Source organism: Camponotus vicinus, unplaced genomic scaffold (genome assembly GCF_025532165.1).
Source record: "Camponotus vicinus isolate PSW18456_S1 unplaced genomic scaffold, iyCamVici1.0 SCAF_4, whole genome shotgun sequence".
In the NCBI taxonomy this organism is placed as follows: Eukaryota; Metazoa; Arthropoda; class Insecta; order Hymenoptera; family Formicidae; genus Camponotus; species Camponotus vicinus.
Genome location: NW_028141976.1, coordinates 23,001,986 through 23,024,245, shown reverse-complemented (window position 1 = coordinate 23,024,245; position 22,260 = coordinate 23,001,986). Strand labels below are relative to the sequence as shown.

At 28.0% G+C, this 22,260-nt stretch overlaps 2 protein-coding genes and 1 long non-coding RNA gene across 4 annotated transcripts; 2 read left to right on the top strand and 1 right to left on the bottom strand.

Annotated features, from left to right (window-relative positions):
* Positions 1-1,453: 1,453 nt before the first annotated feature.
* LOC145969714 (cytochrome P450 4C1-like) lies at positions 1,454-10,663 on the top strand. The gene is made up of 12 exons (XM_083095919.1): positions 1,454-1,625; positions 1,741-1,847; positions 2,418-2,502; positions 3,275-3,463; positions 5,853-5,922; positions 6,224-6,350; positions 6,435-6,495; positions 6,844-6,938; positions 8,078-8,146; positions 9,196-9,373; positions 10,160-10,336; positions 10,411-10,663. The coding sequence occupies exons 1-12, from the start codon at positions 1,454-1,456 to the stop codon at positions 10,581-10,583; spliced, it is 1,503 nt and encodes a 500-aa protein (XP_082952045.1). The 3' UTR covers positions 10,584-10,663.
* On the bottom strand, positions 9,997-13,200 carry LOC145969718 (uncharacterized). The gene is made up of 4 exons (XR_014438229.1): positions 12,814-13,200; positions 12,307-12,575; positions 11,995-12,198; positions 9,997-11,850 (listed from the first exon to the last, which is right to left on the bottom strand). It is a non-coding gene; the product is annotated as an uncharacterized LOC145969718 (long non-coding RNA).
* A 259-nt stretch (positions 13,201-13,459) lies between these two features.
* On the top strand, positions 13,460-19,694 carry LOC145970186 (protein O-mannosyl-transferase Tmtc3). Of its 2 annotated transcripts, XM_083096735.1 has the most exons (14): positions 13,460-14,187; positions 15,437-15,573; positions 15,730-15,811; positions 15,922-16,021; positions 16,102-16,217; positions 16,298-16,470; positions 16,555-16,810; positions 16,997-17,145; positions 17,264-17,576; positions 17,664-17,954; positions 18,146-18,328; positions 18,417-18,701; positions 18,844-19,148; positions 19,243-19,408. In XM_083096735.1, exons 1-14 carry the CDS (start codon positions 13,996-13,998, stop codon positions 19,268-19,270), a joined length of 2,610 nt encoding a protein of 869 aa, XP_082952861.1. In that variant the 5' UTR covers positions 13,460-13,995; the 3' UTR covers positions 19,271-19,408. The 2 variants fall into 2 exon arrangements, with proteins under 2 accessions (XP_082952861.1, XP_082952859.1); XM_083096733.1 differs by having other exon boundaries at positions 13,461-14,187; positions 18,844-19,694.
* The last annotated feature ends 2,566 nt before the right edge of the window (positions 19,695-22,260 follow it).

Below are 22,260 nucleotides of genomic sequence, written 5' to 3'. Positions count from 1 at the left end.
CTTAAAAACGTATTAAAAATAAACAAATTGGACGTTTCATACGTATTTAAAATATCCAGATTAGAGCCTAAAATATCTTTAGGATGTTTTATGGATATCCAGTGTTACTATTTTGGACATCCCAAAAATGTCCATTTTAAAAACCAAACGGACTAAAATTGGACTTGTTTTGAACATTAAAAAAATATTTTAAAAATAGGTATAAATAATTTTTACAAAATATTTTAATGAAAAAATTTAAATTTATTATATTAAATTTTTCATTATTTTATATTAAATTTGTTTCATTATTTTATATTAAATTATTCGCCGGACATTTACTTGTCCAACTTATAAAATCAATTTAATATCTGAAACTCGTGATTTAGATCAGAAATTAAATTGAACAGTATATTTTTAATCTTATTTGTTACCTTTTGCAAACTTTATATAATTCTCATAACTAAAACTTAAATACGAGAAAGATAGTGCATCGCACGTCGCGTAGCGGTAAACGAACGAACTAACACATCCTTGCGTGCTTGCGCGAAACTTTGATGTCCAAGATCGGACATCTTATGGACGTCCAAATATTGGCCATTAACGGATGTCTCAAATCGAATGTACGATGGATGTTCATTTCATGTCCATGGACGTGTGGACGTAAAATGGATATAAAATGAATATCCATAGGATGTCCTGTGCTGTCTGGGAATATTATTAGCCTTCGATAAATCTTTTATTTAAAAGTTTTTTAAAACTTTTTATTTAGTAGTCGTATATAATAAATTTATCATTTCTAACTTTCCTGTAACTTTAGTCGATATCTCTTAAACAAAATGTTTACGGGCACACCTTCAGAGGAAAATTTTTTCTTATTATGAGGCCCTAAATTTATATATTAGGACATCCTGAAACATCTTGTATATACAGACACACATATACACAGCTAATCTTTATATGATATAATATAATATAATCCTAAAAAACGAGAGAGAGAGAGAGAGAGAGAGAGAGAGAGAGAGAAAGAGAGAGAGAAAATACCAAAAGTAGGATTTTTGTTGATTTAAATTTTATTGAAAAATTTGATTTTCTTCCTTTAAAGACAAAATAGCTAACATTAAGTTATATAAAAGAATTTTAAAAAATAGCAAAGTGAAAATTTTCATTTAATATATAGCATGAAAATTATTATTTTTTAGAATCTTGTAAAAGTATTGCATTTTAAACCAAAACTTTTTACCTTCTTTTTAAACTAAAAAATTCTTAAAAATCTTCTGTGTGAGACTTGATATTTCAAAAAAATTTAATGCATTTACTTTCCAATCTAAAGGACGCATTATGTAAATTGTGTTTTTTTAATTATTATAGTATGATTGGGTGGGGAAGATATAATAAAAGCGTCCATATCATCTGCAGAATAGTAGTAACATTGATGTAAAACCATACTATATTTCGCTATTATCATTTAATAATGCCATTTATAAGTGTTGTGTTAATTGCACTGGCAGGTATCGTCATAAGTTATTTCATCTTGAATTACTGTCACCGACGATCTTCTATTAAAACGGTAAACACTCTGCCTGGTCCAAAAGCATTTCCATTTATTGGAAGTGGCTATTATTTTCTTCTGCAAACTTCTAATGGTAATAATAAAGAAGATAAAAATATATATCCAAAAATTAATTACCACTAAATATTGTTATTAATTCAAAATAATAAAATTTTGATAAATTACCTTATATAATAAATATTTTTTAGAATTTTTAAATATTATAACTCAATTGACAAGAAAATATCCGTCTCCATTTAAATTTTGGATGGCCAACAAATTATTTATTGGAATATATGAATTTGATCAAATGCAGGTAGAAAAATAGTGCCTATATATTTCAATATGAATATATTTTAATTGAATGATTCAAACAAATTAATTTATTTAGAGAATATGTACCCAGACAGCACACATGTCCAAAAGACATCTAAAAGACGACTTAAAGACATCTTAAAGTCCTCTGGACGTCTTTAGGACATCTTTTGGCCTTTTTGTGCTGTCTGGGTATATATATTCCAAATAAATAATAACTCTCTATATCTTTACCATAATTTATCACTAATCTAACCAAAGTGATTTCCTAAAGTACATGAATAGCTCAAGTATCAAGTGGTACAAGAAAAATAAAAATTTGAGGAATAAAGATTTTTGCGTTTGTTTTTATCATAAGTACATAAAAATGATTTAATTATGCAATCTGATTGACTCTGAAAACAGATGAATTCAGTATAATTCTATGGTTACATTATTTGTATCTCAAATCTGTTAATAATTTGATATCGAGTTTGGATAGACTGTATCATTTGACATCTGAACTACTCATGTTAATTGTCTAAATAACATACATTCGAAATATTTAAAAATATTTCATATAACATTGTAGATAATCTTACATAATAGTGAAGAGAAAAATATACTATATAAATTTGTTGAACCAATGTTAGGTAAAGGTTTACTCACAGCACCTGGTAAGATATTTTTAGTATAATAAAATTTAAAGTAACTTCTAATTAGGGCTGCTATCCGTCCAGTTTTCACCGGATTTGTCCTAGTTTATAACGTTGTTAACCCGAGACCGTTCGTAGTGATTTTATAAAATAGTCCAGATTTTTAGCGGTTTTTTTCCAAATATGCCGGCACGGAATATTGTCGCAGTGAGAGGATGTCAATCAAAATCATTGACAACAGAAAAAATAATATTGTAATAATCATTTTATTATTATTATTATTATTATTAATTATTATTAATAATTCTCAATAATAATAATGATTATTAATAATATTAATAATATTAATATTCAAAATATAAAAGATTCTTTTATTTTTATCGCTTTATCAGCTTTATCAGTTACTTTTATATTATAAATTATGGATGTCTATTTCAGTCGGAAAGTCTGAAATTTTAGATCTCTCAATCCTAAGTCAGTAAAATTACAGATGACAGCCCTACTTCTCTCTCTCTCTCTCTCTCTCTCTCTCTCTCTCTCTCTCTTCCTTTATCTCTTTTTCTCTTTTTCTTTCTAATATTTAAATTACATAATAACATAATTAAAAATAGCTTTTATAATTTACTTGTATCTCTGTAGTCATATAATATTTTTATTTATACTTCGACAGCAATGTGGTAAATTTAAAATTATTAATACTTAAATTTTTAATAACATTTTTTATTATCATGATTTTTATTTGTATATTATATATTCTTTTTTTTACTATATCTTCTTATAATATTTATTTCAGTATCGACATGGATTAAAAATCGGAAAATAATAGCACCGATTTTTAATACAGTCGCACTACGAAACTCTTTTAATGTATTTGTCGAACAATCTGTAATATTAACAGATCAATTAGAAAAGATTGTACTAAATGGAAATAAAATCATCCTTTTCAATGATATTTCAAAATATACTCTGAATACTGCGTGTGGTAAGAATAAATATTTTTATTTGTTTATAAAACGTCTGCATATATATATATATATATATATATATATATATATATACATACATACATACATATATACATACATACATTCATACATACATCTGTCATCGCTAAAAAAAAATGGTACATAGTTGTGTTGCACATGCTATACATATTCTTCATGCATATGCTTATCTTTAACATCTTATTTGTATTACGCATCTTATAAATTAAATAATATTAAATGAAGATGATATAAAGATAAAATTTTAAGGAGTAAAAAATTGTCATAATTACAATAATTTAACAATAGCAGAATTAAATTTATTTCATTTGAATTGATTATAATTATAAGTTTGCATTTGAATTAATTGTAATCATAAATTCACATCAAAATTATAATATAAAAATTCATATAAAAAAACTATATAAACTCTTTTCAAGAAAACCTGGAAAAACTCCAAATATACACACGATCGTTAAAAAATTATTTTTCAAAAAGATTTTAGTTTAATACAAAGTAATGTTATTTCATTATCCACGGAAATCTGTTTTGCTTAAAAAAAATTATGATATGAAAATGTGCCAATTTACAATAAAAAATTATTTAAACTTATATATCTTTCTTGCAAAAGTACCAATATCAAAAATATTGCAAAAATGTAAAAATTATAAAAATTTAATAAAATAATACAAAAAAACTTTGTGCTATTTATCCATATTATATGTATAATATTGTATTTCATTTAGAAATGTCTGTAAGAGAACTTTCTTTATTATAACGATAAAAACATATTTGATTGCCATATAATTTGATCTGTATAATCTATTATAATTTTTATGTGTTACATATTTGAAATTTGATAATAAAATATTTTATCATTGATAGTAAAATCTTTTATCATATTATTCATGTTACTTTATTACAATTGATATAGCAATACAAAGATTTTTTGTATGAAATACTTATGACTTTTAAATTTTTGCAGTATTTTGTAATATTATAAATTTAGCAAGAAATATATATAACTTTAAATAGGTTTTTAGCTTATTTGCTACATTATAATTTTTTATATAAAAGATAAATTTGTACAGTAGATGATAAAATAATGTTTTTCTTGTATAACATTTTTTTTATGTATTACTATTTTTTGTAAACTAATACTCTTTTGTACACGAATTTTTTGTGTGGACAATGCATTTTTCTACTTTTTCTTATAAAGACAATATTTAAAACTTTTAAATTTAGAAAGACAATTGTACATTAATCTTTTTTTAGTAATATTTATACACAAACTATTTAATTGAAAACATCTTATTTATTGGATCTTAATAATGCATAGAATGATTAGATTTCTAATAAGCTTATAATTAATGGCGTTAATTCATATTGTATAAAAGAACAGAAGTTTAAACAATATATAAATTATCCCATCATAGAATATATAAAATGTAGATGTCCAATCATATAAATATAGAATATGTATATTGTACATTTATATATATATTGCGAAGTAACTTATCGCCGATAAGCTTTATCCAAAGTGTTCAAAATGGAGGCTGTGCAGTAGGATTCATATCATTTTGTACAGAAACATTTTACATATAATAGAAAAAATCGTACGCCAAAGAACATATACAATAGAGACATATGTAGTAGAAAGGAACGAAAAGCAGCATGATGATTACCAAAATATTTCTTCAATGAAAATATTCACATTAGAATTCTGCACCGCCTCTTTTTTCGTTTATTGAGTATATAGAACAAAAATAGACACTTTCTTTATAATGAGATCCAAGCTGTCGATTAAGACTATTAAGATTTCAAATGGTAAAACTATTACTTTGTGAGATCCAATAATTTATTATTTTTGTAACTGGACGGTTCATATACATAGTTCGTCTCGCGGTTGTTATGCGTGATTTGGCACGAGTTATTATCATATCTTTTGATTTTTGAGTTTTTGTATTTTATATATTTTACTTTCTAGAAGATTTTGATAATAAGATATGTTGTAAAATATTATTCAACATTCAATATAAATAAATTTATACCCAGGTAGCAAGATAACATCTAAAGAGATCTTAATGACGTACTATCACTTCATTAAAACGTTATTAAGATGTCATTTGACGTCATTCTGCTACCTGGGTATATAGAGAAAATTGAATACTAAAAATAACCAATCTATAGTTAATTGTTATTTTCAAGTATTTTGTAAGAAACTTTCATTTTCTGTTTAAAAATTTCGTATTACATTTGTTTAACGAATACATATATAAAATGTATAACTTAATATTATTAATAAATTGATGATTATAAATCTTGATAGTTATAAATTGATAGTTATAAATCTTGATTAATTATTTTATTTTTCATGACATTATAAAGGCATAATGACGAACATCAAACCGGAATCCTTATCCAATCCAATCAATCAATGTGTGGAAGTAATAACGAGGTGAAATAATTTTTTTAGCTCTAATTTCTTACAATATTAATGTAAATATTATAAATCATTGTAATAAGTCTATCTAAAAATAACTTACAAATTTTTTAAGAAATTGCATTTTCATAAGAATTTTTATAAATGTAGCAATTATATTTTAAATTAAATATTTATGATAAATAATATTGTTGACGTATAACTAGAACTAAGAGAACAACATTTTTTTCTTCAACAGTTCTATTCGTAGAATTTAATAATTAGTTAAATGCTTTATATTATATAAAATATTACTTAAAAAAAAAAAATTTTTTAGCTTGAAACAAATTTTTAAATCAAGAGTACGAAATGTATTCTTATATCCTGATCTTATATTCAATCTCACTGCTGTGGGACGAGAACAGCAAAGGAAGATGAAATTCTTACGTTCTTTTACAGACAAGGTAAATGCGAATACTAATAATGAATTAATTTATAACTTGTATTTTATAATATATATATTTACTACATAATTTATTATTACATAGATAGTACAACAGCATATATATGCATTAAATGCACAGAATGCCATAAAATGTGGAACAACTTGTAAGTTTTTATTTATTTTTTATTTGTATGTTTTTTATTGTTGTTGTTTTTATTATGATGTAAGATTTGTAAATTATCAGCAGAATAATTTTTTTTCAAAAACTTAAGATACTATTAAAGTGCTTGTTTCAATTGTTAAAACATTATTAAAATTTAAATTTATCAATCATTTAATAATCATATCAATAATTTATTAATTATTGCTAAAGATATTTTTCTTTTTCTGAACTCATTTTCAATATTAATTTTCAAAGTGACATATTTAATCGTACTACTATAAAATTGAGACACTAATTAATATATACACACATGCACAAAATTTTACATTTTGTTTTTAATATGATATAGACAAGACATTTATTGATACTCTAATAGAAATGTCTCATCAAGACAAGTATCCGCAAGAGATGATACATGATAATTTAATTACGATGATAATTGGGGTATGTAAAATAATTCTATATAATTTCTGCGGTATCTAAAATATTTCTATAATTATATTTATATATAAACAAACATAATTTATTGAAATTTATTAAATATAAAAAATTGGGAAAAAATAGGACTAATAAGAATTGAATCTAATAATAATAAATGCGCTACATTGTGTAAAAATTTCTTTTAATAATGGTTCTTTTGTGAAGCATTTTCCCTCTTAGTATACAAAAATAAATAATATACTATCGCAATACAATTAACATTATTTAATATGAAAAGAAAAAGAAACAAATCGATTATAGTGTTGATAATACGAATCGTATTATATTTTTTTAACATACTATATATAGGTATATATATATTCTTTTTTTCTAGTTTTCTTTTAAATCTTAGACATAGAGTTTTATTTAGACATAGAATTTTATTTTAGACTGATATTAACAAATTGCGTCCCTTTATTAAATTAAGCCTTCATAAAGACCTTCTCCTTAAACAAACAAATAATATGGTATAGAATTATAGAATTTCAGATAAAGATTTAGTGCATTCTATTGCAAATGAGCAGATTATTAAAAACACGCATCAAAAACATAGTAATATTAATAAAAGCACTTTGCAACGCTCTGTCATTACGAATCTCATACATGAGTAACGAGTCACCAGTTTTAATGGGATAACGAGATTGAAATCTTGGATGTATAGGATATTTTAAATAAGAGATTAATAATATAATGTTATTTATTAAGCGTCAGGAAAATAATTTCAATAGACAAATATCTTCATCACGCATGTAACGATTATTTAAAATTTAACGAAAATTAAAAATTTAAATATTTTTCCCTACTCTTCCCATCATATACAGTTTAATGATTATTCTTGGTTTGTTTATATCGAATAATATTTTATCAGCATATTATTTACCTTTGTATGCTAAAGGTGGTCCAAAGAAAGAACTGAAATATTATTATCAAAGAGAATTTTTATACTGTTTTTACACATTTTTACAATATAAATACAGTCATTTATTGCATTCGGCTCTTATTAGCTCTATTTCTTTCCGATTTTTTATATTCAATATATCAGAACCTTTTTTGTTTTAACTTATTTATTGTATTAATCAGCAAATAAAATTTTTATCTATTAGGGCTCTGACACAATTGCTACTACGGTGGATTTTGTAATCTTTATGTTAGCCAATTTTCCACAGATACAAGTATGTATTTATTAAATTTATTCAATTTACTCAATAAACGAAATATGTTACGAATGATACGTAGGTGGCCCGGCAATAAGGATATAGGAATTGATCATATATAATCTGTACGCGCAACTTCGAAGTTCCTGGACATGTATTATTACATGGAGGAAAGAAGTAGTAGCCAAATTTTACGTTTTGATTCATGCCAGCTCTTACAAAAATCTATTAACCGTGCGAATTGCGAGTTTAGAATAATTTTTATATCAGTTATTTCATTGGCTTGCCAATCTTCAACCAGTAGATGAAAAATAATATCGCTCGTACAGTTACTATTCTTCTTCTCCATGTAACAATATCTGTGACTTCGAGGTTTTACGTATAGATCAAATAATTAACACTTGTATCTATTACCGGATCTCCTCTCGTACGATTCTCTATGGTGAATATATTTTTAAACAGTAATCAAGAAAATTCTTTCTCAATATTTCAATTATATTCACACAAATAATAATTTGTTTGGAATTCTTTTTCAATAATTCAATTATTCACACAAATAATAATTTGTTTAGAATTATCTTTTAATATACAAGTATATGAATTATATACAAGTACATGAAAATTGTACAGTAATTTCTACTGAGCTTAATAGAATAATTAAATCGTTATAGTTTTGTTCAAATTGTAACTTAAATTTGATTTGTATTAACGATTTTTTTTTTCAAAATAAGTATAATACCTATAACAAGTGAACAGACGAGAAATGTAGTATTCGTCATATATTTATTACAAATTTGCTTAAATAAGAATTTTGTGTGTAATGTTTTAATTAAATTAAGAATTTTAATGAAGCTATACAATGTCTACATTGATTTTTATCATTATTAGCATTTAAATATCAAAATACGAATTCGTAAATGCAATGTTAATAAGATTACGTATCTTTTATGATTTATACATATTGTATATGTCTATATATTTATTATATATTTATATATTTATAATCAAGTATCTTATTTAATATCATAGGAAAATTATAATATATAATATAATATTTAATATAATAGGAAAAAGTATATAAAGAATTATGGGAAATTTATAAGACGGAAACTCCAAAATCTGCTCCAATTAAATACGAAGATTTACAACATATGGATTATTTAGATCGTATCATTAAAGAAACTATGAGATTATTTCCTAGTATTCCTTTAATTGGGCGATATCTAACAAAGGATGTAAAAATGGGTTTGTTTTTAAATATATATATCTTATTATTATATATATGTATATATATATATATATATATATATATATATATATATATATATATTATTATTATTATTATTATTATTATGTATAACTTAAACACGAAAAATCATAATTGTTAAAAGATAACTACAAATATATATAAATAAACAAACATATATTATTTTATTATTTAAGAATTATACGTTTATTTTATGCTTATACATAAAGATAAAATAAATATAGAAAAATATTCAATAATAAATATATTTTATATAGTATCGATATTTTTCTCTTCCTAAAATTATTCTTAGAATTTATTTCGATTATGAATTATGAGCAAAGTAAAATTCGAATAAAGCACATCAGTCTTTTTTGTGGTATTAATGGTATAATTGAAGATAAAATTGATTATCAAATTAAAGGGAATTGTTGTGTTTAAAGCAACTTTAATACCTATTAAAACATTAAAAATTAAATCTTAAAAAAAACAAAAAAAAATTAAAGTTTGAATTTATCAAAATTCTTCAATAAGAAAAAATTTGAAAAAATCATGTTAATATTTAATAAGAAATATTATTTATTCAATGGCAATTTTGTATATCAAATACATAACTGTCTATAAAATGAAGACGATTTAAATTATAATGCTATGGTCTTATTTATAGAAATTAATTATTATGCTTCTATTATAATATTCTATTAGAATAATTTATGCTTCTGTTATATATTTTTCTATTATATATTTTTATGTAATTTAGTTAAATATAAGCATATATGTTTTAGGAGAGAATATCTTGCCAAAAGACACTGAAGTTATCTTGAGTATACTGGCTCTACACCGAAATGAAAAATATTGGCCTAATCCATTGATATTTGACCCGGACAGATTCCTCTCTGAGAAAATAGGAACATCTTACAAACATTACATGCCGTTTAGTTATGGACTCAGAAATTGTATAGGTAAGAGAGTATGAATAAATCACATAAAACATATATCATAATAAAAAAATTTACTTGAACATAAATTTTTGCAGGTATGAGATATGCAATGATTTCAATGAAAGTTGTCTTAGCAGTTTTGATAAGAACATTTATGTTCAAAGTAGAGAAAAATGTTCAAATAGATAAAATTAAATTAAATATGAATATAACATTATGTACTAATGAACCTATACAAGTCATTATGGAAAAACGAGAATTACATTAAAATAAAATGTATTGATTAAAAATAATCTAATTTTTTGTATGTTATTTCTGCATATATGATATAAAGTGTGTATGAGTAAGGAAAAGGTAATCTAAATATAAGTTGCAATTTATTTATATGATTGAAATTAAATGTATAATTCCTAATATGTAATTCAATAATAACGTCAAAAATAGATGTGAAAGAATACATATCTACAATTGTTTTATGCAATAGTTATATAGTATTTAATAAATATTTGTTAAAGTGAATGTGTGTATGTGTCCATGTTTCTATTGTGTAATTTACTAATTAAGAAAATAGATAAGAAAAAAATTTTTTTTTTTAAATATTTTGAGTGCATCTAAAATGTTCAGTTTAAAAGCTGTGATTCAAGCCATTTTCTCGCAGAATTTAATAGTTATTTGACAAGAATAACTTTATTTCTTTAGTATTTTTCTTTAAAACATTTGCCCCGATTGTTTATTTAAATTCTCTTAATTTTAATTTTTTTCTAACGCTCAGGTAATTTAAAAGTTAAACTGTTAATAATTATTTTATATTAATAATTATATAATCAGTTATAAAAATTATATAATCAGTTATAAAAATTTTAAAGCTGTAATTCAATTTATTTTTACTTTTGGTTTTAAAAAATATTTTTTTAAGAATCTAAATGTACAATTGAACGAACAACAATAAAGGACAAAAGTTATTCCCGCCGCAAAAATATTAAATTTTGCAAGATATTGAATTGCAGCTTTAAAATTTTTAAAATTGATTAAATAATTATTAATAAAAGTAATGATGGTAAGTAATTTAATTAGTAACTTAATTTTATCTAGAAAATATTATAATGTAATAAATTAAATTATCTATAACCACACGAATGTAATTACTTTAACACTTTAACACAATGGCATATAGCAACTTTTTCAATCGTTAAATCTAGTAAATAATTCATTAATTCAGTGAGATCTTCCTATAGATCTAGCACATTGATCGTCTTTAACTGCATTTGTACTTTATTTTTTATCATTGTATTAAACAGTGATTCTAAAGGTGATATTTCAAGATGTATCACGGTATCTGTGTAATTTTGCTGCATTCCATTTCATTCATGATTATAATCACTTGATGATTATTTGATGCATCTTCTACCACATTAAAAACTGATAAAGATTTATGGAAATGCAATATGTCAAAATTCAGTTTAAATTAAGGTACTTGCAGTATGCCATTATTATTAGAACCTTCTGATTGTCTTATGTTAGTGTATTTGTATTTACTGCAATAATAAAAATATTATATCAAAAATTAATTAGGGACTAAGTTTTTATATGAATATTTATATTTATGTTAAGTGTGTTATTTGTTAAATATTCTATATCATTTTTAACTATATAAATAATCATATATAAATAACACTTGCCATCAATTAGTTTTTTCACAAAGCAACATTATTTACAGAATGTTTTTTCTTCATTAGAGGAAACAAAAGGATGTCTTTGTGATTTATAGTAAAAAATTATGTATGCTTTACTTGAATAGTTTTCATAATTTTATCACAGCATCAGCTTGAATTATTGTTGATTCTTCTGTCCTATATATCACCAAGAATCCATTCATACCTTTTCTGCAAAAAAAAATACATAATAAAAGAAAATCTACTGAAAGGAAAATTAACTGAGTATATGTAATCACTATATTCGACAAATGTAGTGTTGATCACACTTGATTTTACCTTTGGCTCTTTTATTTCAGATTAAGCTTTCTAACCAATTCATGGATATAAGCTTTCTCTTTTGTTGTATAGGAAGATGAGAACTCTGGGTTCTTTTGATTTGGAGTTTCCAACAATTTTTCTTATAGTTAAATTCATTGTTATTGCAGTATTCCCTTATAAGATAATGTTTTTGCTGGTTTCTGTATGGCATAGAGTGAATGTTCCAATCACTTGTCACTAATAAATCTCTCAACATATTGATTTTATTAAAAAGTTTATAGTATACTCTGTAATATATCCAAATAAAAACTAGTTATATACCAATAAAAAATTTTTTTAAATATCCATAAAATATCCATAAAATATAATATTGACATATTTAATTAACTGATAAACAACACAGCTAGTAAATCGAAAGAAATACAAATTTCACTTTGAAGATTGAAAAACTTGGACGATTATTGTTAGCAGTTTCTTCAAAAGAAAGTAAAAATAACGCAAGCAACTGCCTGCGTACACTCTTACTTTGGAGCAAGACACGCCGAAGGACATGAAAACTCCAATATGATGATTTGTGCTGATTTCAATAATATTGCGAAATGCATGAAATTATATCCGAAAATGCACTCATTCGCTAGATGCATTCATTCCTTGGACGAAAATACATTTATTTCTTCAGGAAAAATTTATATATCTAACGAAAGCTAAAAATGTATCGCTGTTTTAGGACGAGAAACAAACATTATCAGCAGCAGCAATAGTTGTCTAGTAACTTCGTCAGCTCCACCTACATTTTGAATATTCACTTCGATGCTCTACAGATAAAGTGTTGACATTGATATAATTCCAATTTATAACATAAATATGTATAAACTGGTGTATATTAACACACTCAAGAGTGAGAAATTACAATAAAAAATACGAAAAAAAGTTACATTTTAAGAAACTGCAACTAATGTCTTTTAAATTCTTTTAAATTCTTTTAATTCTTTCCACGTGTCCATTAATTGTCACTTTATCTCGATTTTTCGAAATTACATAAGTCTTAATTCCTTAGATAAAGATTATGAAATAGCTTATAACAATTTTTATTGCTATTCAAGTTTTCGTGTCTCCTCGGATCGCGCGCAAAAACGGCGCCAAGCGTCGCTGTCGTCGGCGATTGTGCGCGACGCGAGTCCGCCGTTTGACAGCTCGATCGCGGTGCGCGGTACGTGCGTATGGTCGTGCCCGTTTGCGCCGCGTTTCCTCATCTCCCGCTGGCCGCGATCTTCGATCGCGACGAGACGACGCGCTCCAGAGAGACGAGGTAGTAACGTGCGACAGCGAGAAGCTACGAAGAAGCCTCTCCCCAAGTCGCTGACGACGATTATGCCGGCGACGCCGCGACGCGGCTACGCTTCGGCTCGCCGACACTCGCGATGGTGCCTGGTCGCGGTGCAACTGGATCAGTTGTGATGTGCCTAAAAGCCGACGCGGTTACGCGATCGACGTGCGTGGAAATGACATTCGTGCGTCTCTCGTGGAGAGTTCTTAGTTAATTAAGAGAGGATCAGGGAGATCGTAATTTCAAGAGCTACAGAGGGAGAACGAAGGCGTGAGAAGACGAAAGGGGAGAACCACGTTCCTCCTTTCGTTCCCGGAGTGATCCGCGGAGATCGCGCGATAGAAACGAAAGGCAACCGGCCGATCGATGTGTTATTTGTGATGGGAGTGCCTGCGCGGGGAGCACTCGCGGCGATCGTGGCTGTAACCGCGCTCGCCGTGTACCTAAACAGCCTCGGATGCGGTTTCGTCTTCGACGATATCTCGGCGATCAAGGACAACCGCGACCTCAGGCCCCACACGCCCCTCAAGAATGTCTTCTACAACGACTTCTGGGGTACCCCGATGCATAAGGTGCGAGAAAAAGGGAGAGAGAAGTAGAGAGAGAGAGAGAGAGAGAAAAGAGGAGGCATCGTCCGGCCCTCGAAGGACGCGCGTTCATGATCCTCCCCTCTCTCTTCACCATCCCTATAGATGGCCCTCTACGTATTGATCCGCGAGCGTCCTGTCCATTTCATCCCGATCCGATCCCCCTTTCTCTATGTCTTCCGTTTCCCTCGTCTTCCGTTCCCTCGCGTGCGTTCTGTCTGACATGAATCAAAGCCGGTACAGCATAGTTAAATTCCGGATTTCCGTACTACCGATATGCAAAAGTAATCCCTGTAATTATTTTAGATTTTTTTTACATTTCTAAAGCATCTAGAAATGAGATCGTCGAAATTCTGTTGACTTCGAAAAGAATCGAAATCGATCAAATTTCTAGAAATTCAGATATTTTAATGTTTTTATTCTTCATAGTTAATTTTTTTTATTGTTGTATGACAAAAATGCAAAAATTGAACTACAATATAATTTTCTGTATTTATAATATCAATAATTAATATTTTCATAATTATATCGATTTTATTATAGTTCATCTTTTGATAAAGTAAAATAGAATAAATCTCTGTTTTAGAATACAGACCTGTATTCTGTATCTATTTGGAGTTTTTAAATCTGTTCACTTTTGTTGCAGTTTCTTATTATACTTTTTTCTGTTTTATCTCTCTAATTTCAGCATACATATTAATTTTACTATAAATATAGAAGATATATGAAAAAATGCTGTTATGATAAATAGATTGGCTTATCATTGATGTTATTTTCATATTTGCTAATTTGACAATATTAAATTTTCCACGTGCTATTCATAAATATTCATATTAGGCAATATTTATTCAATGTAATTAGAAAAATATTCTCAAATTAATAATACTATATAAAAGAAGAATTAAAAAAAAAATATCCATGAAAATATGTAATCTGTAATTTTGTCTCGTTTCAATGTATTATTTCTTAATTATCTCCAGCATAATTTTTTAATTTTTTCATGAGAAAGATACATATATAATATATCATTAAATGCAATGAAAATAAAGTATGAATTTAATTTAGATTGCATAATTATTTTAAGACTCTTAAAAAAATATATTTAATATTATTTAAAAAATATATATAGAAAATATATTTTTTTCCTTACATACACATATTTATCTATTAATAATAACTGTGCACTTGTTTAATTGATCAACTTTTTTCATCAATTATCTCTTTTTTTCAATAGGAACAGTCGCACAAATCTTATAGACCACTTTGCGTTCTCACATTTCGATGGAATTACCTGATTCATCAACTAGATCCTATGGGATATCACCTGCTAAATGTTATTCTACATGTTGGAGTATGTCTATTATATTTCAGGTTTGTTGACATTATTTTTATAATTTGTTTTTTGCTGCAATGCTCCTCTAATATGGAATTATAAAAAATTATTATTCTATAGTCTATAGAATAATCTTTAGTAAAGTTTGCATTTAAGGCAAGAAAGAAAATTACAAGTACAAAAATTATTTACAGGACCTGTTTGATGTTTCTACCAGATGCAGCAAGTTTTGTGTCATCTTTATTTTTTGCTGTACATCCTATACACACAGAAGCAGTATGTAATAGCAAAAATAAAAAGTCTTATTATTTGAATTGTTATTATTTGCAAAAATAATGTCATTGATGAAAGCTATTGATAGCTGTTGTAATTAATTATATTCTTAGGTCACAGGCGTAGTTGGTAGGGCAGAAACTTTGTCCTCCTTATTTTATCTGGCAGCTTTAATCACATACACTAAATGTTGCAAAAGCAAAAGATCTACAGGTAACGACTCGAGTTCTAATGTAGATGTAGAATTTATATTGTGGGATATTATGTTATACATATATATTGGCATTTTACAGGATGGAAATCCTTGATGTTATCTATGTTTTTTGTATTTACTGCAATGTTGTGTAAAGAACAGGGAATTACAGCAACAGCAGTTTGTGTATTATATGAAATTTTTGTTGTACAAAAGGTAAAATTTCTTTTCAACACATTTGTCACATTCATTAAGTATGGCAAAATTATATTAGTAATACTTGTAACTTTATTTAGGTTAGAGCAAGGGATATTTTCTTAGCACTAAAGTCAGCTTTTGGTGGTAATAAAATTTCACCTGCATGGTCAGGCGAGGGTACAAAACGTTTGACCGCCCTTACACTTGTTACATTTAGCCTGCTTATCCTACGATTACATATAATGGGCTCAAAGTTACCTGTATTTACCAGGTATGCTGTGTGTGTGTGTATATATGTAATTGTAATTAATTTTATTTCCATACTATAATTATATAATACATACATATCTTTCAGATTTGACAATCCCGCATCAGTTGCTGCAACACCAACAAGACAGCTTACATATAATTATCTCGCTGCAGTAAATCTAAGACTGCTATTTCTTCCAAGTGATTTGTGCTGTGATTGGACAATGGGAACGATACCATTAGTAGAAAGCTTTGCCGATGTTCGTAATCTCGCAACTTTAGGTACTCATGGAACTGTATTAGGATTGCTTGTGACAGCTGTTGTAACACGTAGCAGACAAACATCGGTTATTCTCATTATGGTTAGTAAAGTCATTTTTGTGTAATTAGATATAATAGAAAGTTTAAATAATTGAATATTGGTGTGTGTTAAAATAAGAAAAATATGTGATATGCATACTCTAGAAATTTTGTATAAATGTAGATCCTTTATAATTAACAATACTAATATTTAATGAGTATGTTGTGTTTCTAAAATAATACTGCAGAGTTTAGCTATGATGATACTCCCTTTTTTACCTGCATCGAATCTTTTCTTCCCGGTCGGATTTGTAATTGCTGAAAGAGTGTTATATGCACCATCTATGGGGTTTTGCATGCTTATTGGATATGGATGGAGCATTTTAGCAGACAAGAAGTAAGTTGACTCGTCTGTGAACTGTAATTCGATTTGTATGGATTATTTAATTATTTTTTTTATGAATCATAGAAAATATATTTTATCATATAAATATATATATATATTATTTTTTTAGATGCAAGAAGTTGATGCTATTTTTACTTATAACACTTCTGGCAGCACATACGACGAAAACATTTGTTAGAAATTATGATTGGTTAGATGAATATTCGATATTCATGTCCGGTTTGAAAGTGAATGATAGAAATGCCAAATTATTTAATAACGTAGGTCATGCATTGGAAAGCCAAGGTCGTTTTAAAGAAGCGTTAAATTTTTTTAATATGGCTGTACAAGTTCAGGGCGATGATATAGGAGCACATATTAATGTTGGACGAACTTATAATCATTTGAAAATGTTCAAGGAAGCTGAAGATGCGTATTTAAAAGTAATCATCATCACTAAATTTATGCAAACTTGTCTAGCTTTTTCAATATTACTTGTATTATTATATATATTTTTTTGTTTTTTCTAGGCAAAGTCGTTATTACCAAAAGCAAAACCGGGAGAATCTTATCAAGCACGTATAGCACCAAATCATTTAAATGTATTTGTTAATTTAGCTAATTTGATAGCAAAGAACGCAACTAGATTAGAAGAGGCTGATTTATTATATAGACAAGCAATCAGTATGCGCGCGGATTATACTCAAGCATATATTAATCGCGGAGATGTTTTAATTAAACTTAATCGTACAAAAGAAGCTCAAGAAGTTTATGAACGAGCGCTATTTTATGACAGTAATAATCCTGATATCTATTATAATGTAAGTATTGAACTGCTACGAAGAAATATTTATATATATAAGCAAATACAGGTACATTATACACATTCTTTAAAAAAATATAAGATTAAAAGAATATTTAGTTCTCTCTATTTTAAAAGAATTAAAATAGAATTAAATATTACTAAAAAATTAAATTATATAAATAAATATATAATATTGATATTTTACAGCTTGGTGTTGTATTCTTGGAACAAGGAAAAGCATCACAAGCTTTGGCATACTTGGATAAAGCTTTAGAGTTTGATCCAGAGCATGAACAAGCATTACTGAATTCTGCTATATTACTCCAAGAATTGGGACGGGCAGAATTACGTAAAGTAGCCAGAGAAAGACTTTTGAAGCTTTTACGGAAGGTACTTTTTTCCAAAAATATAAAATTATAATTCATAAAACTATAATTATATTATCAATGCATACTTACCATCTATTGCCTAATTATAGGATTCCAATAACGAGCGTGTACATTTCAATTTGGGGATGTTAGCTATGGATGATCATGATAGTGGTAGCGCAGAGCGTTGGTTCCGCAATGCCGTTGCATTGAAAGAAGACTTTCGTTCTGCGTTATTCAATCTCGCATTACTATTGGCAGATGAGCAGCGTCCACTTGAAGCGGCACCGTTTCTGAATCAATTGGTCAGGTTCCATCCGGATCATGTAAAAGGCCTAATCCTTTTGGGAGACATTTATATCAATAACATAAAAGATCTAGATGCTGCAGAAAATGTAAGATATGACGCATAATTTTTGAAATTTTTTTGTTAAAATTTGCACAATATGCGTAGATCTTATATACCATACAAACAGTAATAGAAAGAGTTATTTGTAAAATAAAAATCCCGTTAACGTTAACGTTATTATATTTCAGTGTTATCGCAGAATATTGCAATTAGATCCTACCAATATTCAAGGATTGCACAATTTATGTGTAGTGATGGTAGAACGGGGTAAATTGGGTTTAGCAGCGCAGTGTCTAGAACACGCAGCCGCTCTAGCACCACATCAGGATTACGTGCAGAGGCATCTTTCGATCGTGAGAACCCGAATCAGTCGTCTACCACCGGATCAACGCGACACCGATGTTTTCGACGATTCGTTTTGGAGCAGTAATGTGAAAGACAGACCCTTCAATACCGTCGAGTCGTCGAACGGACAATTTATAGGAAAGACTGAGTCCGTTTTCGCAAATCACGCGACAATTCACAATCACATAGGAAGTAAGCAGAGCAATACTGATTCCCTGAATAATCACATTATACATTTAAAGGGTCCATCGAAACCTGCCCGAGCGATGAGCGGCGCCAGTACGACGGAAACGAAAGACGGACAGAGTCCCAAACAAACGACAGTCCCTGAACTGAGTAACATCGTGGAACCTACCACGAACAGGGTTTTTGATAGGATTATAAGCGCTGATATAACGAAGCTAGATATCACGCAGAAACACGGCTCGAAACATGCGACGTCCGATCAGTTCAATCAGAGTGCCGCCGCAACAATCAGTGGCAAGCAAGGAATTCAACAGGCAAAGGACAGCGCGTTGTCATAGTATTAATGTAAAATCCGCCGAATACTGTAAAGTTATATGCATATAACGAAAGATTATGGTGGTACAGTCATATAGAGCTAATGTGTGAAAATAAAATAAATACAGAGTATTGTTTTATATGCTGTATAAAAATAGGACATTTTATAAAATATATTTAAAAGAATTGTGCATTTTTTTAGATTTTACTTGTATCTCCTCACTTTCCTTACAATTTCCATATTTTTAATTTTAAATCATACATGATTATGAATGAGAAATAAAAGAAAACAGCAATTCGAAGTTAATACTACATCTTTGTTACAATTGTAATACTCTGTACAATACAACTGTAATACTTTGTTACAATTGTAATAATACTCGTAATCTATATTTTCGAGATTCCTACTATTATATTAATTTTAAATTTTACGAAGATCTCTCTTTAAAAGATGTAATGATTTAGACATATAGTTATATATAGTACAGAGAAATTTATATGCTAACGATATTGCATAAAAATTAAATCTCAATTATGTTTATCAATTTTGTAGTATCCAAAATTTTGTAAACATGTAAACAATATTTATCACTTTTTTCAAATAGAGCTTGTTCAAAAGGTCATCGCCCGATCGTCAATTTAGTCCATGCATTACCTGCAACTTATTATCGATTGCAGCACGAAAGCAAGCCGTTATAATTGCGGGTTGTAAAGTAGCAAAGTAATGAATCAAGCTGGCTTTCATGTTCATCGGATGCCAGACTGTTGAAACATCATACAGCATGCATGTGAAAGTTACAAGACTTTTACCCTATCACGCCCCTCACCCACGGACGAAACATATTAACATGCTGGTGTGCGTATATAATGTAAAAAAGCTCCGTCCGATAAATATGGAAATGAAAACGTGAAGTTTACAATATAGGGTGCTTGTAATATATAGGGTGCTTGCGAATTATCCCCAATTTTATTTCTCATTTTATTTTCATTCATGTGAAACACATTAGAACAAAGTTGTAAAATTATCCTCTTTTTATTATTTTCAAGTTTACGTATATATATTATATTAAATACATTATTTTTATCATATCTTTAAAACAATTTCATATATACATTAATTTATAAATTTTTTAAAAATATTTGTATTATATTCATGACTGAAATATTGGATTTATTTCAGAAACTTTTTTCAGAATATATATTGTACAAGTATATTATAGTTAGACAACAAGGATATTTTTTTCCTAAAGATTGGAAAAAAGATTTGTAAGAATATTTGAAGAATATTTCACAGAATATTCATATAAAATTGATCTGAGGAGGAAGAGAAGATTCTTTTAATTTTATAGTTAAGAACAATTTTATAAAATTTTACAAAATTGTAAAGACGGTTGTCTGATTTCTAAATCGTATGATTAACAGAAAAATTTGCACAAAAATATCGTATTTTTTGCTCGGTCGAACTCCTTGTTTGTAAACACTATTCTATTAAAAATATGCGAAACTGGTTGATGTTTTGAACTGGATTTACATCGTCGAACGCTTTAAATGAGGCCTCAATTATTAGGATCTATATTAGGAACAGCTAAATTAGATTCCGTATTGCCTGCGAAATCCGACGAACTGGTAACTGGATGTGAAGGTTAACGCGTTAATCGACCTCGAGACGACCCGACCGCTTGCTGGACCAAGCGACTTCGCGGCGCGACGCGCCGCACCGCACCGCCCAGGAAGCCCGAAGACGCTAGTTGACCTATTATAGCTCACGGGATCCTGTTCTAATCGAAAACAATGTCCTTGATAAGTCACACCGGCTCAGCCCGAGTGTCTGTAAAAGCGACGCCAATATTCCACTTAAAATTTCCATTTTGGACGAACGTTATTTTGAGGGGATCGAAAAGTTTCCGATCTAACGATTTTATGAAAAATATCTTATTTTTAACATCTGATTTAATATTTAAGACAAAGTGTATCTTCTTCCCCGTCATCAAACGACAGAGATCTAAGAGACACTTTAATAACAGGCGTCTTATAAAGATGTCAATCGGTATCATTGGCACTGTACATTATTAAGTAATTGTGTCAATATTGTATTCCAGAAATTAATTATTAAGTATCTAAGTATTATTAAATATTATTAAGTATTGCTTAATTATTAATTATCTAAATATTATTAAATATTGACTAATTATTAAGTACCTTAAAAATGAAAGAAATATATAATTATTCCACATATAAGATAAAATTCGTAGTATATGTAAAAGTATCTTGAACAGTATTTTAAAACAGGTAAAAAACAGAAGAACAAATAAATGCAATATATAATTAGCTAAATGCAGAAAAACACATATATATGTATATTCCTATAAATATTTTCTACAACATCTTTCGTTAGATTTATGAGTTTAGATATAAAATCACATGTATGTACGCGATAACTAATAAGTTTTATGTCAGGAGTACTAGAATCTATTAATAGTTAAATAAATAAAATAAAATATAGCGACAGGAAAACACACAAACGCATCGCCTAATTAAACACATCACCACGCGGTTTCGTGGAACATAAGTGACGGCGACCCTTTCTGGAATCTCGTGGACCGAAATCGGCCGGCGCGAGGGTGCAAAATAAGGGTTGTAGGAGGCAGTTCACGGTTGACCGCACGGCCTTCCGTATGCAAGCGGCATTAGCCGCGTGCCGTGCGATTAAGGGAAGTTGACAGGTAAGCCGGTGCTTAATGAACACGTCTCCGTTGTTC